The sequence below is a fragment of the Lissotriton vulgaris genome, chromosome 7 (genome assembly GCF_964263255.1).
Source record: "Lissotriton vulgaris chromosome 7, aLisVul1.2, whole genome shotgun sequence".
Lineage (NCBI taxonomy): Eukaryota > Metazoa > Chordata > Amphibia > Caudata > Salamandridae > Lissotriton > Lissotriton vulgaris.
The window spans coordinates 1217513406-1217531507 of NC_141695.1; the positions used below are offsets into that span (position 1 = coordinate 1217513406).

The 18102-nt window shown below is 43.8% G+C and overlaps 1 protein-coding gene across 1 annotated transcript in view; it reads left to right on the top strand.

Annotated features, from left to right (window-relative positions):
• Nucleotides 1–1371: 1371 nt before the first annotated feature.
• LOC147703273 (uncharacterized) overlaps nucleotides 1372–18102 on the top strand; it is a 155636-nt gene continuing 138905 nt past the window's right edge. The window contains exons 1-3 of the mRNA XM_086929484.1: nucleotides 1372–1476; nucleotides 5481–5614; nucleotides 17854–17919. Of these exons, the coding sequence (XP_086785610.1) occupies nucleotides 1428–1476; nucleotides 5481–5614; nucleotides 17854–17919 (249 nt within the window). The 5' untranslated portion in view covers nucleotides 1372–1427. The remainder of the gene's footprint in view (nucleotides 1477–5480; nucleotides 5615–17853; nucleotides 17920–18102) is intronic.

Genomic DNA, 18102 nt, shown 5'->3' on the forward strand with positions numbered 1-18102 from the left:
TCTGCAGAGCTGGGATCCAGAGAGGTCTGAGAGGCTTGACCCTGGACTAGAAGAGAGAGAGTGGTCACTTATTTGGTAGAGAGAGATGAATGGGAGATGATGAATTGCCATTTCTGCATTACCTCATTGCACTGTGCACCGAGCACCACTGAAAGCACCGAGAAACTGCTGACCTCCAAGAATACGTATGGCCTTTTCCAAGACTTGGTAATAGAGCTGTTAGCTAAAGCACAGGAAAAAAGTGATACCATTGTCCTTGCGCGTCACACCTTCCCTATAGTCGCAGACTTAGTATTCTGCACTGCCAAGAAGTTAAAAGACATGACACTGTTCATTTTGGAATATTAAAACTTTGTTTAGAGTTCCGGTTCGATAGTTGTAATATCAAGCTAAAAGTCCAGTGAAAAGGCTCCTTCCCTCTGAAGCCAAAACTAGAAGGTGAGCTTAATCTTCTGTGTCAGATCCTAAAGCCGGGTCTATATGAGAACAGAACATTGGAAGGGAACAGACGCCCTCCGAAACTCATCCTCCTCTTCCGCCTCTCTTTCTCTCTCTTTTCCATTCCCGATATTGCTTTCTAGAATTTTAAACTTTGGCATGGACTGCAATCAAATAGGCAAAGGAGAAGACGTTAAATATCCAGGAAGATCAATTTAGACATTTGCGGCACATAGGGTGGAAGGGAATGAATCAACCGAACCACACAACTTCCCAAAGAATGCAACAAACACTAGTAGGTTTACTTTACTGGCAAATATTCGAGAGAGAAACTCAACGATTAGAATGGTTTTTACTTGGCTCCTGAAGGTGATTGAAAGTCCTTTTGCATGAGGGCTTACTTACACCATTCTAGGAACTGACGCCTAAATATGTATTTGTGGATTTGGTATGGCCAAGCCTGGCCTTCACTCGCTGGACTGCCTCCTCTTTTGAAGATCTGCATTTAGATTGCAAACCCCAGGGGTCTGCACTTCATAAAATGCAAACACTTTGCAATCACTGACAGCGTTTAGCCCTGTTAACCATGGCTATGCATCCTTCCCACTAAAATGATGATATAAAGAAAATGAAACAACATGCAAAGGAGATCGTTTGTTAGTGTACATGTAAATGTCTGCCTAGGCTTACGTGTCCTGTTCTTTAAAACAAAAACAGAGAGCTGCCAGTTAACGTTTTTAGCTCCTCCCTTTGGATGGAACATGAGAATGAAGGTGGAGAGAATCTGGCACCTGTTGAGTCAACATTGATTGATCCCACAGCCAAGAATCAAACTGGTCCAATTGTCACGTGACCTGACATCAGATCTGCTGGGAGGAGACTGACTGGTCGCTTCCAGTATAAAGGTAGGAGCTCTGGGCTGACAGAGACACCCTGAGATTGAACCTTGTGTACTCACATCGCATCTCGATCCCCAGCCACCTCTCACCATGAAGATCGCCCTCGCTTTCCTGCTGGTGGCAGTCAGCTGCACCCGTGGTAAGAGTCCTTTCTATGTCCAGGGAGTGGGGGAGAGAATGGGGTTTTGAATAGACCTGCTTTTTTTAATAAATAACAACCCCTATAACATTCTTCAGCGCCCCTCCAGGACTCAATAATATCTGTGAAAGCGTGAGTCATAGGAAGCCCCCCAGTTCGAATAATATATACAATGTCTGCTTGGAGCAGTCTGCGCACCACTATAACTGAATACCAACTGCAGGGGTCCAACTTCAGCTTAGAATCCACTCACTGTTGGAAGTACACCGAGTATTTCAAGAAGGACAATCACACCATTCCATTCCCATCATTTGAAGCCTTAGATCCACATCACACTCTTCACGGACACTGTTTGAGGCACCTTTTGTCTGGGGGGCTGCTACACCTCTGCTGCGGGCACCAAACCAGGTTGCAGGTCTCATGTGCTGAGGCCGCTCCTGAGAGAAAGTCTCCATTTCTGGAGGGCCAGCCGGTCCTCCTGCTTAACCTCATTACACAAGTTTTGTTTAAAGTTTTCTTGTGCACATTACTTTCCTTATAGCCTCCAGCGCCACTAAATGTCGCGTCTGTGACACACAGAGTATTAGTGCTACAAGAGCCTTGAAGCACCTTGTACTGACTCTGGCGCTTTTCGCCTTAAAGTTAGACTCTGTGAGGAGCTGGTGTCCCGTGTTGTAGCAACAGCCTTCAGCTGCCTCACACGGGGTTATTCCAGTAGATTCAGTGTAATGATTACATCGAGTCATCTAAGATGTACTTCTACTTCTCCTTCGTTTCATATTAAGCCACTGCTTCGTATATTCTTATTGTTATGATCAATACATTCAATCCTTCTTTCTTTAGTTTTTCCCATCAAACATATAAAGATTTACCATGTTTGCTTGATGGCTTTATTTTTAAAAGTAAATAGGAAGTTCTTTAGTGTCTTGTCTTATATGTTTCTATTCCTGTTGGAGTTTTGGGGTTTAATGCTCCATACCCTCTGGACTTTACAGCATCATAACGGAGAGGGGAGTGTGGCAGGAGGGTGTGAGGTTAGGATGGGGACTGTGAAAGTGCATTGTCAATTAAACCCTCTTTTACTGTATACGTTTGCTGAACATTCTCAAGTGTTGTTTTTTTAACAATTTGGTCAACAAAATTGATGATAGTATTCTAAATCTCGTTTCAAAATACACTCTGGGTTCATTCCTTCTCTATCACTCATTTAGGCGTTTGCCGAGTACACACTTAAACGATTAGTCTTTTTATGATCAACAAATACATTGATTGCTTCAGGACTTTCCAGCAAACCGATTGTACTCAAGAGTCGCCAAGACAACATACAATAGGCTTCATTTAACAAATAAGCAAATATTTAAGCAAGATGGCTTCCAACAAACCCAAGCAAATACACATCACGATGCATGTTGGCAGTCTGTTCCTTGCAGTTACCAAAAATATGTTTGAGGCCAGCTAACAGGTTTAAGATAAAAGACAGTGAATAGCTGGGGGGGTTTGCTGTAGAGGAGGTGTCTCGGTAGCTACATCCCAGGTTCTCATGGAGGCCAAAAATGAGGTACTGGTTGAGCCGATAGGAAGAGTTTTTTGAGGTACCTTTACAGATGGTTAAAATGCTGGAGAGGACAGTATGGGGCCTGATGCAAAATGTAATGGTATACAAGTGAATGTGCAAATTAGTAACAATAGGTGTGCATTGAATGGGAAGTCAAATATTAGAAGACAAAAAAGCAAATCATATGGCAGAACGTGCAACCAGTTACATTATTAAGCCGGAGCTGTCATTGACTGATAAAAAGACACAGGAGCAAATGTGATTGCTCCCATAAAAACACGTAGATACATTGCAAGTTCATCTTCTTTCGACAGCCTTAAGATAGTTGATGCGGAGTCTGCATAGTAACAAACAGAAAACATTTTCGTTACAACTTCCTCAGGTGTGGTTAAAGTATATTAGGCCGCTAGAGTTGAAGAGCAAATGCCAATATGTCAGCGTCAAGCACAATGTAACATAAACAGGAAAACTCCGGGGCAGATTTACAAGCACCTTGCGCCTCTATTACGCCGCTGTTGCATCACTTTTGTGACGCAGCGGCGGCGCAAAAGATGCGCCATTTCTGCGGGGTATTTACAACGTGAGGCATCTGGGAGATGCGTCACGTTGTAAAGCCCTGCACCATAAGGTGGCTTTACGGCGCAGTGGGGGGCGTTCCTGCGCAGGAACGCCTCCTAAAAGTGGCTGAGTGAAATCTACAAGATTTCTCTCAGTCACTTTTAGGCCAATGCTGCGTCAAAACCCTGGGCCTGCTTGAAGCAGGCGCAAGGCTTGACGTAGCATTGGGGAGATAGGGCACCCCGAGACTTGCTGGAGCTGCATCCTGCTTGCGACGCAACTCCAGCAATGCGACGCCTTTACGGCACAGATGCATCACGCATCTGTACTGTTTTTGCCCCATGGTGCGCCGCATTGTAAATGCGGCGCACCATGGGTAGCGGAGCTGCGGCGCACAATAACTGGCGCATCCCTGGGGATGCGCCAGTTATTGTAAATCTGCCCCTCTGTTTCCCGGGTTTGCCACTAGCAAAACTAGGGGCAGATTTACAAGCCCCTTGCGCCTCTTTTACTCTGCTGTTGTGTCACTTTTGTGACGCAGCGGTCCCGCAAAAGATGCGCCATGGTGCGGGGTATTTACAACGTGACGCATCTGGGAGATGCGTCACGTTGTAAAGCCCTGCACCATAAGGAGGCGTTCCTAAAAGTGGCTGAGTGAAATCTTCAAGATTTCACTAAGTCACTTTTAGGCCAATGCTGCGTCAAAACCCTGAGCCTGCCTGAAGCATGCGTAAGGCTTGACGCAGCATTGGACAGATAGGGCACCCCCGAGCCTTGCTGGAGCTACGTCGCGCTTGCGACGCAACTCCAGCAATGCGCCACCTCGTTTTTGCCCCATGGTGCGCTGCATTGTAAATGCGGCGCACCATGGGTGGCGGAGCTGCGGTGCACAATAACTGGGGCATCCCTGGGGATGCGCCAGTTATTGTAAATCTGCCCCCTGGTCCTTAGCCTATGTAGGATGTGCTATACATTTCTGGGACGCATCACAAACCACGTTTGGTTTGGGGTCCCAGGGCATGCAATTACTACTATAGGTATTTTATTGATCCGAGAATGTTTGACCTTCCTTGAGGCATGTCCTTCCATGATAACTGTGTACTGTCGCTCTCCTATTGGAGACCTTCGGGACACTTCTTTGCCAAGGCTCCTCCTCCTTGTCCTCACCTTTATCATTAATAACTCAAGCAAAGCAGCCCCAGCAGGTGGCGCCCGTCTCCTCAAGGACAAATCCAATCGCCCAAAGAGCCGTGAGTCAGACTAAACGGCAAGCCTGATAGTTTTCCTAATTTATTCTCCCATGGTTCATTATCTGTTTTTACGCAATTGTGAGTTGCCCCATCTAAGTATTAATCATTTTAATGCTCCATTTTTGATTATTTCAAAATAATCCAATGGTGTGGGCTGCATAATAAACAGCAAATTTAGTGAAACGCAGATTATAATTTCAAGCCCCCTTTACATTAAAAATAATCTTACATGGAATGACGGTGCCCAATGTGACAAATACAATTGTACCCCCCACCTTCGTAATCCCTGCCCTAAAATCTTCCTAAAACCTTTCATGCGTTGGCCACCCTTTAGAAGCATCACATGCAAGGTGGACGGACACATCTTCAGGCCCCAGGCACACAGAACAGCCAGACCCATGTACAGCACCCCACGGAGCAGCCACTTATGAAGGAGACACACCCCTTCCACACAGACCCCAAATGTAAAACACATTCTCACGCATGATACATTTGAGTCATTTTGGCACCTCAAATAAGACGTGGTAATTACAGGTGAGAAAGAAGAAACCGCAGAAGGAAACACATTCTTCATTGTTATTTTTAAAACGGATTTCTGTTTGTGATTGCGCTAATTATGTGTTCCATCTCTGCTATTCTAGATGTGTCTTCTCTGTTACTTGATGATCTACTTGGTGGCGGTGGCCTCCTCGGTGGTGCTGGCGGTGGCGGTGGCGGTGGCCTCATCGATGGCGTCCTCAATCTCGATAATCTCCTTGGTTGTGTGAAAACTCTGGTATGACATTTTAAATTAAAATTTTATTTTAAGAACATTCTTCTACTTTTTAACTGAAGACCTACATTTTTGGAAAATACATATTTAATACTTTTTTGCCAACCAAGTGTTTGGGGATGGGTGCGGGGATAAGTACCTGACTATCCTTCACAACAGGTGCACTGGAGGACTATACTTGGGGGGGGCTAGGGGAGGGGGGGCTACACTGCTCTGGGCCGTACGAGTATTCTAGTAGGTTGGAGTGAGAAATTACTGGGGCCACAAATACGGGACTAAGCAATCCTCGATTTGCAAACTCAGAGTGAGTTAAAAATAAGACCGGAGACACCTGGAGAAGAGAGACGTGGCAGGTCTCTGCCTGCTAGCAATAGCAAAACAAGTCCACACATCTACTGCAACAGTACGGAACTAGTCATGCTCCCTCCTGCCCCCTCTCAATAGATGTCATTAATGGGTCGCCATGGGTAGCCGCTGCGACTCCTGGCTTGCCACTTGCGACTCCTGGCACTGTCTGTGTGACCCCTGGCCTCAGACATGACAAAGTCAGTGGCAAGAATTCCTACATTCCTTATTTTCTGCCCATTATTAGTTAATAATATTCTATTATTCTCTATTAGTTTAATAAAAAATGGTGCAGACTCTGAACCCTTGGTGGTAGCTGCGGGAAGTGCAAAATGGTTTTAAATGTATGTTGCGTGAGTGCTTGCGAGTGAGAGTATTCTCAATGGAGAGTGTGTGTGAGAGTGCATCTGTATGTGTAAGCATGTGAGTGTGAGTGAAAATGAGTGAAAGTCATTGACAGGTAAAGTTAGATTAGGTGAGGCTGAGGCCCAGATTTACTATTCTTTGACAAAAGGCAACTCTGCACCAAAGTTGCTCGTTGCCTTGCGTCAAAGGGTGAGAGAAAAATGGTGCCCTATCTATTAAGATCTGGTGCCTTTTTACTCTCCAACACACACACCCTTGTGCCAAAGTGCATGGGTGAGGGTTCTCTGAAACATAGGTTTCATACTGAAAGGTGTCCCTTCCAGCACAAAACCATGCTTCAAGGCTTGTCACATTTTGTATGTATGCTCTGCAGTGTAGCACACATGCAAGGTTGGAGAAACGGGGAGAAATTATAATATTTCTCCTTATTAAACCTGCCTCAAGGAGCAATACGTTTTTGGTGCAAGTTCCTGTCTGTTTATAGATGAGGGTTTGTGTCAAACCTATTTCAATGCCCTCTTGGTGCGAAATAACGCAAGAAGCGTAACATTGTGCTACTTTGTGATATTACCCATCACAAATCCTGATTTCTTTTGGATAATAAATCCTCCCCAACAATTTGTTCTATATTTGTGTCACAATCCTGACACAAAATATCATGATCCTGCCCCTGACTGTATGGATGAGAGAGAAAGAGTGAGATTAAAATGTAGTACAAGTGAGTGAGCATGAATAAAAATGAGTGTAAAGGAACGTAAGAGAGGGTGAGTGAGAATGAATGAATGTAAGTGAGAAAATGAGTATGAACGTGTGAATAAGTGTGGGAGACAATGCATAAAGAAGGTACTTCCATTATCCTATAGAGACCCCCAAGGCAAAATACTGTTCCTGGCACACTTGCAGCAATCGGTAGTGTGGCAGACACCCATGACAAAATGCTTCCACTGGCACACTGCTGGGTATTTATTGGTATAAAGGGCATCAATGGCAAAATTGCTTGTAATAGAAATAATTAATGGCACATGGGGCATCCATTGAAAAGCACTAGCATACTTGAGGAAATGCTTGGCATATGTACATCAGTTGCATAATGCTGGTACTAGCACACTGAGGGGACATTTGGCATAATGGTGGACAACCTGACATATGGAAGGGTGACAAAAGCTGGTTCTGACATACTGAGGACATGTTTTACATAAGGCTTATCTATGGTATATGGACGGCATACATTACATAATTTTAACACTGGCATATTTTATGTTATTTTTGATATAAGGGGCACTCATTGAATATGGGGCATCTATGACAAAATGCTGGCCTGAGCACAATGGAGGTAATTTTTTACTTATAGAGGGCACCCATACCATATTTTGGATTTGCCCACCATGAAATATTTTGAATAATTGTATGGGCTCTTTCTGCACCAACGGCATTTTAGTAAACTTATGTGAAAATTGTTCTTTAAAAAGATTGGTTTCCCCTATACTTTTCAAAATGTTCTCAGAGGGAGAATCCTGCTGGAACCGGTCTGCATTACTCACTTTCCTCGCTCGCTCTAAGGTTGGGCAAGTATCACGCCCCAGGACTTTCAAAGATAGATCAAGCCATCAGCACCATGAATATAGGTGGTATCTAAAATAGACATTTATCTTTGTTATTCTGTTGAACTAATAATCCGCTTATAATGGCACTCCCACAATGTCATGTGTTGTGATGTTAGCATCACATGGCATGCCTTCCTGGAAGTAATCAGGGTCAAGTGTCATATAATGTCACTTCCTGTGGTTTCATTAAGAGCAAAGGGTATGTGGTGTAACTTCTGCTGTCCCTGGCATTTTGATGAATCAACACCCATGCTCCTTTCTCCCAGATATCCCCGCACCTCACCCTCCATCCCCTGCAGCAACATTCCCAGGTACTGCCAAAGCCCAGGGATGAGCAATGTCTTCCCTCCCATGAGCCCACTTCCTGAAACAAGCTGGAAACAGTCAGGTGCAGTGGTAGAGCCCACGGCTGACACAAGACTATCTACACCCTGCATGCTGTGCCTATGCCACCCTTCCCAGTCTGAAGGAACAGCCGAGGGCTGAGAACAGAATCCTCATGCTAACAAGGCTCCCATTTGAAGGCAGGACAGGTTGGGCAGTGCAGACACATCTCCCACAAGATGACTCATATCCTGCTCTCCATTCTCCCATCCAGCCACCCACCTGCCACCACTGACCAAGATATTCCCCCAAAGCTATGCACCTATATACCACCTGCCCACAGTTGGCAAATATATGCAGATTTGTGCTTGGTATACAAACTGTTAGGGGGTAAAACATGGATTTATATTCTGTATTCCTGAGCCTGCACGATGTTCCCTATTGCAGAGAAATATCTCATGTGCACAGGACACAGATGCAAGCACACTGGCCGAAATTAGTGATTCCCACTACCCTTCCCACACACCAGTTTCCTCACAGCTGAAACCATGGATGTCATACGGATACCTTGTATGTTCTTCTTTAATAAATCATCAGCACAATGTTATTGACAGTTTTCTTTTGAGCCATTTGCATCTGTTTTACTATGGGATCCTTCTTCAAGGGCTTTGCTGCTTCCCACTTGGCTTCCTCATCACAGCTTTTGGTCCACAGTTGCTTCCTGTTTTTACTTTGGATGTAATGTATTTACAATACCTTATAAACTGTAGTATGTAAGGGTTTATATAACTTGGCCCTGTTTCAAAAAGGTAAACAAGCACATCTTGTGTAAGTTTACGCTTATTTGAAGTTCACAAAAATGCATTTTGTTCATAATTTTACACGTGGTAGGGCTCCACGGTCAGGGCAGAGAACTCAGCACATAAGAAGATAGTTATGTCTTATCTTTTTTATGTGAGGAGTTCTCCACTCCGAATGTGGAGTCTCCGCACTCATAAACGTGTGACTAAAATACAGTTTTGGGAATTTGAAACAAAGTTAAACTTATACAAAAGTGTAAGTTTAACTTTCTGAATCAGGCCTTGTATTCTTTACAAAGTTAAGCAGTGGCTATGTGAAATAGTTATTTAATAAGAGAAGTAGGAAGAGATGTTCTATGGTGAATACCCTTGTCCGCTGGTGTCAATAGTGCAGGTGGTGCAGTTGAACCTGGGCCTTTAGATTTGATGGGTTAGACCCACCCCAATTAATGACAGGGGCCTCTCAATTCTTACAACAAAGCCAGGGGATGAGGAGTGCATTAGGGCCCCTGGAAACCTTCCCACTGCTTGTCTATATGTGCTGCAGGCTGAAATGAATTTCCTTGAAGGAAATCCAGTGTGTTGTCTTCAAGGCAGTCAATCAAGTTCTCTGGGGCTATTGCAACTTAACAAAAATGCAGTTCACCTGACAATGACAATCAATGCCTGTTTACCTTGGAAATACAGGAACAAGATGCAACCTGGATAACAATAAAGAGGAGCATAGTTTGCATTTCTTATCTTACCTACATACACACATGGAAACTGTTTCATTGCTAGAACACAGTGGAAACCAGCTGGAATTCATTTCTGGTAGGCATCCTGATGATAGCACCAACTCATTGATGCCTTCGCACTGCATGTTGTGAACGCTAGGGTTCCCCATACTGTGCAAATTCTATCTCCCGCCTCTTCACCACCTGCGGCCAACCTGACATCTATTCTGAATGGCCTTCCTCTAGCTGCCTCTTTTCAGGATGACAATTCTACAACACTGCACGTTGTGAATGCTAGGGTTCCCCAAACTGTGCAAATTCTATCTCCCACCTGTTCTCAACTATCTGCCAATCTGACATCTGTTCCGATAGGCCCTCCTCTAGCTATCTCTATTCTGAATAACAATTCCAATGCACTGCCCGCTGCTAATGAGCCACGAATGCACAGCCATCACGAGAATCTACATGCCCCCCCACAAGGTTAGCTGGCTCTAAATTCCCTAACTCCCCTAGTTCCACTGCTCACAATGCTGCACGGATTCTACCCATGATCCTGTCCCCAGCTCTACCCGCAATCCCATCCTGGCCAAACCGGCTGGAAAGGGTCACCTGTTGTCTGTGCCCTTCTCCCCTATCCCGCTCATCCCTCCAAGCACGCAGCTCCATTTCCCAGATTTCCTTGACCCGGGGCCTACTCACTCGCCACCGGCCCTTTTTGTGCCTTCCTCCACTAGCTATACTCAGCCGCTGGGTCCTCAGGACCTAGCCTCACATCCCCATATACACACCTCATTAGAAGACCGACTTAACAAGATTGCACTCTGCCTTCAACAACTTAAGGCTTATATTCGTAGCCTTTCACACATCACTGAGGATCTATCAGTTGATTCCAGATCAAGCCGCTTTCTTTTTGACAAAATTACGCTTGCACACTCACTGTAGTTGTACCTGGCGCTGTACCCCCCCTATCCTAGCCGAACCACATCCCATAGTTGGGCCTCCGCTCCGCACCCTTATAACCCTTCCTGGCCTCCAGATGTAGATCCTCCCTGTCTGAGAGTGATATTTAATCTCTACTACTGTCTTATGATCAGCCACTTCCTTCCACCCCTTCTAACTCACATCTAATTGAATCAATCCCCACTGATTCCTTCAGGGAACCTAAGCCAAATACAAGAACTTTAAACATGAACAATCTCACAATAGTCACCACCATGCTACCACAACTACTGACATCCCCGTTAGTCTCAAATGTGCGCTCCTAAACTGCAGATTGGCTGTTAAACACCCTGCAGATATTGCCGATCTCATCCTTGTCCAAGATCTTGACCTTTTAATGCTGACGGAAACTTGGCTAAATGACTTAGCCGCTCATATCCTGGACCTTTCAATGTCTCCCAACTTTGATATCATTAGGTTGGATAGAACTAGTGGTCATGGGGGAGGCATTGCATGCCTACATCGTAATAATCTAACAGTGAAAATCACTAATGCTGACCTCCTGCAGTCTTGTGAATATCTATGCATTGAAGTGACTGGGGGCAGCAATTACACATGCAAACTGCATAAGTTATATCACCCCGCTCGCCATAACCTTCCCTTCACAGAACAGATCATGGATATTATTTCATTTAACGTGGATTTCCAGGGCACTCAGATCTTCCTGGTAGACTTCAATCGCCACTGGAATGATATGAACGAAGTGATTGTCAACAGCCTCAAATCCTTCCTACTTGACCTAACCGTACACAATTATTTGACAGTCCTACACATAACAAAGGAGCCACGCTAGATCTGGTCATTGGTAAGCCCAATTCTCTCCTCCTGGAGTTGATCCTTCCATGTGACTGGACAGACCACTACTGCATCACCTTCCTCGTCCTTGAATCTTTGAGGCAAGCAGATCCCAACCTAAGAACCGAAAACCGTTAAAAATATGTTTAAGGAACATCCACTCACAAGACCTTATGGCGCTCTGGGATAGCATCTTGCCACCCCCTTTGAACATGTCGGATGTCGATGAGCTGATGGCCCACTATCACCACCCAATGCTTAATGTACTTGACTCAGTAGCACCACTTCAGCTTAAACGAGTGTCCTCCAAATGCTCCAAACCGTGATTCAATGATAGTCTTAATGCTGAAAAAAATAATCTAGGATTTGCAGAAAGGAAATAGCGATCCCATCCCTCCGTTGAACATCTCTGTCACTTGAGATCCTTACGATGCACATATATTAAACGCATCAGATGCTCAAAGGCTACCTTCTTCAGAACTCAACTAGATCAAGCAAAAGAAAGTCCAAAAACTGTTCTAACTCATCAAATCCCAAGCTAACAATAATCCTAACCTCTCCTCTCCCGGTCAAGTAACCTTCCTGAACTGCGAAGAATTCACTGTTTTCTTCACTGATAAGTCTACTAAGATTGAGAGGGAATTAAGCTTGGCCCATTATCTCCTCCCGAGTGGTCCTCTGGACACTTTTAACCCTTCAGAGTTGACTAACACTGACCCTTCATAGCCCTTCCACCCAAAAAACAATGCATCTTGGAGTCTGTTCCAAACCTTGGATGAACCCACTACACGCAAAATGTTGTTGACGTTGAAACCTTCTAATCACTACAACAACCCTTTGCCATCCAACCTGTTCCCATAAGTGAGATCCTCCTTACTGACACTCTGGACGATGCAAGGTGCTATTCCTGATTGCCTTAAATCAGGTCAAGTTACCCCGATCATAAAGAAACCAAATGCTGATCCCTCGGACCTTCTTAACTTTTGCCCTATCACCAACATCCCCACCTTAGCAAAACTCCTGGAGGAATGTGTGCTTGCCCAACTTTGTCATCACATCGACCACTTCCAGCTCCTGGACCAATGCCAATCTGGTTTTTGCCCAGGTCATAGTATGGAGTCAGAGCTAACACACATCATGGATGACACGCTTAGAAAGCTGGATCACAATGAAGCGTGCCTATTGATCCTTCTTGACCTCTTGTAAGCATTTGATACTGTCAAACACAATCACCTAATTGACCTCCTGGAACATAGGATGGGGCTATCTGGGCCAGTTTTTAACTGGTTCTCTTTGTTTCTTCACAACAGATCCCAAAGCTTAAAGGTGAACCACTCCTTTTCACATCCTGCACCGTTCACCTTGGGGGTTCCCCAAGTTTAGCACTGTCCCCCACGCTCTTTAACCTCTTCATGGACCATCTGACAGAAATTCTAAAATCATCCTGCATTCATTATCATATGTACTCGGATGATACCCAACTATACCTGAAGATCGCCTCCCCTGAAGATATCCAGTCCCTCAATTTAGTCCTGCTGGAAACAGAAAGCTGGTTGACAAGTAATCACCTGAAGTTAAACGTTCTTAAAACAGAATTCTTACTAATTTCTCCCCATAACCAATCCCCGTCATGGAGAAATGGCTGAATCAGCTGACTGTTCCTAATGGTAGACCGCACCTTGTAGACTCAGCATCTTCTCTGGGTATCATTCTGGACAAAAGACTGAACATGCAGAAGCACATCAGTTCCCTCACCAAAGGAGCTAACTTCCATCTCAGCCTACTCAGAAAACTCAAACCCTTTCTCTCTGCTCATGACCTGAAGGTTGCAGTACAAGCATTAGTGATCTCAAAGCTGGACTATGGTAGCGCAACACTTTGCGGCCTGCCTAGAGTGACGACGGCTCCTCTTAGGGCTTCCCTAAACTCTGTGGCTAGGCTCTTAACTGGCAAAAAAAAATGCCACCACATCTCTCCGGACTTGCGAGTCCTGAATCGGCTTCCATACGAAGGTCGGATACAGTTAAAAATTGCATGCATGGCTCATAAGCCATCCACTTCAAGACCCCACTGCACCTTGCTTGAACACTGGAGCTCTCCTGTGGTTCTAAAGCCTCCAGAAGTGCCAGCACCCTTTAGGTAAAACCGCAAAAATTTAAGAAATAAAAGACCTATAACCGAACCTTCTCAGGGATGGCTCCGAGGAGCTGGAACTCCCTTCCACCGGAAGTCATGGTGAACCCCTCCAATGTCTTCTTCAAAAAAGAAGTCAAAGGGCTCTCAATGAAGAAATATCTTCCTTAGCATGGCTCCTTCATTTGGTTCTGGGTCCATACCCGTTGAGTCTGGCCCAACCACCTGGTTCACGAATTTCTTGGACAATTCTAGATTGTGACCTGTTACAATGCCGATTCTGTTGTGTCTGTTTTTTTCCCTTAGAATAATGTTTGTCGATAAGACTTTGATTTTGTTGCCTTGTTTATCCTGTTTCGTTTGCTTATTACCTCGTGATGCATAATCTGTAAAGCGCTATGATACCCTCGGTGGTCATGTGCAGTGTACCAGCATCACTTTAAGTTGCCTATGAATTCTACTTTTTCTTTTTATGAAATCTGTTTCTTTTCCTGAGAGCTGGTTTTAGGAGCCAAATTGAGCATTTCAGCTTTAACAGCTAAGCAACGGAAACAAGACATGTCTCTTCACAAATTGCAGAAAAACTGAAATTCCAAAATGTATTAGAATTTCTCATGCTCTGTTTTCTGTGGAAAGTGTACCCTAGCGCTGTCGGGATCTAGGGACACCTATCAAACCTGTACATTTTTTTAAAACTAGACACTAGGAGGAACTCAGGATGTGTTGACTTTTGTGGCTCTCATCAGGTTCTAATACCCAGAATCCCTTGCAAACCTCAAACATTGACAAATATAACACATTTTCTTCACATTTCTGTGATGGAAAGTTCTGCAATCCGTGTTGATCCACAACATTCCATGCACCCCACATTCCCCAAAGTCTCTCAATAAAAATTGGACCTCACTTGAGTGGGTAGGCATGGTGGTCACAGCAGGATACCGCCCAAAATGCAACGTGAATACATCACATATTTCCAGTGAATACTGACCCTTTTTTTGCTATGTGCCTAGCTATGAATTTTTAAGCCTAACTCAGCCAGCACCTAGGGAAACTGAGCAAACCTTTATATTTTTGAAAACTAGCCACCCAGGGAAATCCAATCTGGGGTGACTTGTGTGACTCTCACCAGGTTCTGTTACCCAGAATCCCTTGCAAACCTCGAACTTTGAAAGAAGAAACAGTCTTTTCTCGCATTTCTGTGATAGAAAGTTATGGAATCGGCATGGATCCTCAAACTTCCACACACCCCACATTTCTGAAAGTCTCCCGATAAAATTGGTACCTCACTGGTGTGGGTAGGTCTAGAGACCCTTGCAGGAAACGGGCCAAAATGCAACATATACGTATCAGATTTTTCCACTGAAAACCAACCCTTTTTTGCAATGTGCCTAGCTGTGGAATATGAACCATAGCTCAGCCGGCACCTAGAGAAAACTAGCAAACCTTTACAATTTTAAAATCTTGACACCCAGGAGAATCACGGTTGGGGTGACATACGTGGCTTTCAGCAGGTTCTGTTACTCAAAATTCCTTACAAACCTAAAACTTTTTGAAAAAAACACATTTTCCTCACATTTCTGTGATAGAAAGTTCTAGAATCTGCATGAATCCACAAACGTACACTCACCCAGCATTTCCGAATGTCTCTCAATAATAGTGATACCTCACTTGAATGGGTAGGCCTAGTGCCCGCAACAGGAAACGCCCCAAAAGGCAATGTGGACACATCACATTTTTCCAGTGAAAACTGACTCATTTTTTGCAATGTGCCTGGCTGTGGATTTTGTACCCTAGCACTGCTGGCACCTAGGTAAACCAATCAATCCAATACATTTTTTAAGACTAGACCCACATGGGAATCCAGGATGGCTCGACTTGTGTGACTCTCACCAGGTTCTGTTACCCAGAATCTTGTGCAAACCTCAAACTTTGTCAAAAATAACACATTTTCCTCATATTTCTGTGATGGAGAGTTCTAGAATCTGCATGGATCCACAAACTTCTATACCCCTCCTTATTCCCCACATTCTCTCAATAAAAATGGTACCTCACTTGTGTAGATAGACCTAGTGCCCGTGGCAGGAAATGGCCCAAAAACTACATGGACACATCGCATTTTTCCAGTTAAAATGGAACCTTTTTTTAAATGTGCCTTGCAGTGGTCTTTGTACCCTAGTGCTGCGGCACCTGGGGGAAACCTAGCAAACCTATATATTTTTGCAAAATAGACACCCAGGGGAATCTATGATGGGCTGACTTGTGTGACTCTCACCAGATTATATTACCCTGAAACCTTTGCAAATCTCAAACTATGTCACAAAATAACACATTTTCCTCACATTACTATGATGTAACGTTCTGTAATCTGCGTGCATCCTCAAATTTTCACCCACCTGCATTCCCCAAAGTATCTAAAAAAAATGGTACCTCACTTTTGTGGGAGGGCTAAGTGCCCACGGCAGGGAAGGGCCAAAACATATTGTGGAGACATCAAAAAATGACCTCTCACAAAACGCCCTGGTTTTACAAGGGGGCCACAGCCACCAGAGTCTTTTTCCACAGGCTTGGTGGCTATTTATGGAAACTTACCAAACTCAGACATGTCTGAAAACTAGATACCTGGAGGAGTCCTCGGAGGTATGGCTTGTATAGATCTCCCAACATTTTCTTACCCAGAATCTACTGCAAACCTCAAATTTAGCTGAAAGAAATCAAATTTTCTTCACATTTAAGGTATGGAAAGTTCTGGATCTGCGTGCATTCACAAACATTCACACATCCGTCATTCCCCAAAGTCTCCAAATAAAAATGGTACCTCACTTGTGTAAGTGGGCTAAGTGCCTGTGGCAGGGAAGGGCCCAAAGCTTATTGTGGAGACATCAAAGTAACCTATCACAAAACGACCTGGTTTTGCAAGGGGGATCACCTGGGTTTCTGTCCCTCGGTTCGGGGACCATTTAGAGAAATCTACCAAACCCAGAAATGTCTGAAAACTAAATACCCAGGGGAGTCCAGGTAGGTTTGGCTTGCACTAATCCCCCCCCCCCCCAGAGTAAATCTCAGGAACATTCTTGCATTGCAGATTTATTTTTCATGGTCACAGTTCATCATACTGTAGAACAAAGAGATGTATCTGAATGGGTCCCATCTAATTCCCAACTGTACAGAACTTCATGCAACTATAAGGGATAGAAGCCTCTAGATCTATTACAGCATTGTTTATAGGTGGGAACAGAAATGCTCTTTCAGGATTATTATTTGGAGAAAAATGCATACAAAGTGGTTTGTTGGTTAAGTACCTTCCTATTATTAAGATGTAGTTTTATTTCCTGCTCGTGGTAAACTTTTTCTGCAGTCTAAATCATTCAGGATCTTCTCTTACATCATGAATTTTGAGAAAGGTATGAGAGTGTTCTGGCAGTTTCAGACATAGATCCTCATTTCAAGGCAGATTTACTGAATTTTGACAAAATACAGAGCAGCACCTAAAGCTGCTGACCTTTGTTGCGGCAATGGGAAAGGCAAAAACAGTGCTATATCTTTCCAGCACCATAGTGAAAATGTGTGTGTGTTTCTTGAAGCATTTGTTTTGTACTGGAAGGGGATTGTTGCAGAAGAAAATCATGCTTTAATACTTTTCCCTCTTTGTATTTGTGCTGTACTTTACAGCACACAAGCAAAGTTTGAAAATTATCGAGAAAAGTAAACTTTTCCCATACCTCACACCTACCTTAAGAGGCATACATTTCTATCTCAAAACATAGTCTACCACTGTAAGTAGATAGGTATTGGCTGGTTAATTGGGAATGTATATGTACCATCCATTTGAATGACCTTAACAGAAAGTAGCTTTATAGAGCTAATCTGCAATACTTTAGACACATTTCACACACAAATTAGGAATCCATGGTGGTCTTGGTCATCAAATACTAGGAGCAAACCGAACATGCAGGCAGCAAAATCTGTGCTCATCAAAAGCAAAAAACACTTTAAGTAGCTGATTCTGAAATTAAAAAGAAAATATATGCAAAGAGAGTTATCAAAACATGAAGAATAAAAGTACCAATAATGTTGCAAGCTAAAGTTATTTAAAAAAAATCTGTTTCATATAATGTTTGGACAATTCTTCTGACCACTTTGTTTCTTCATCTCTTTTGTAGTTAGGCACCACTCTCAAAGAACTACTGGAAGTGCTCCAACTGCTTCTCTGCGCACTAAAGATTCAAGTAAGATTGATTTTTATTTGATTCTATTTACTTAACCTCTTACCTGATTTGAAATGGTGCCTCAGATCCTAGTGATTAGAAATCAAGCACGAGAGGGATAATAAAATTAATGAATGGCCTGTACACATATGTATGCTATTTATACTTTCAACAAAAGAAGGGGATGATTTGGGATTGCACAGG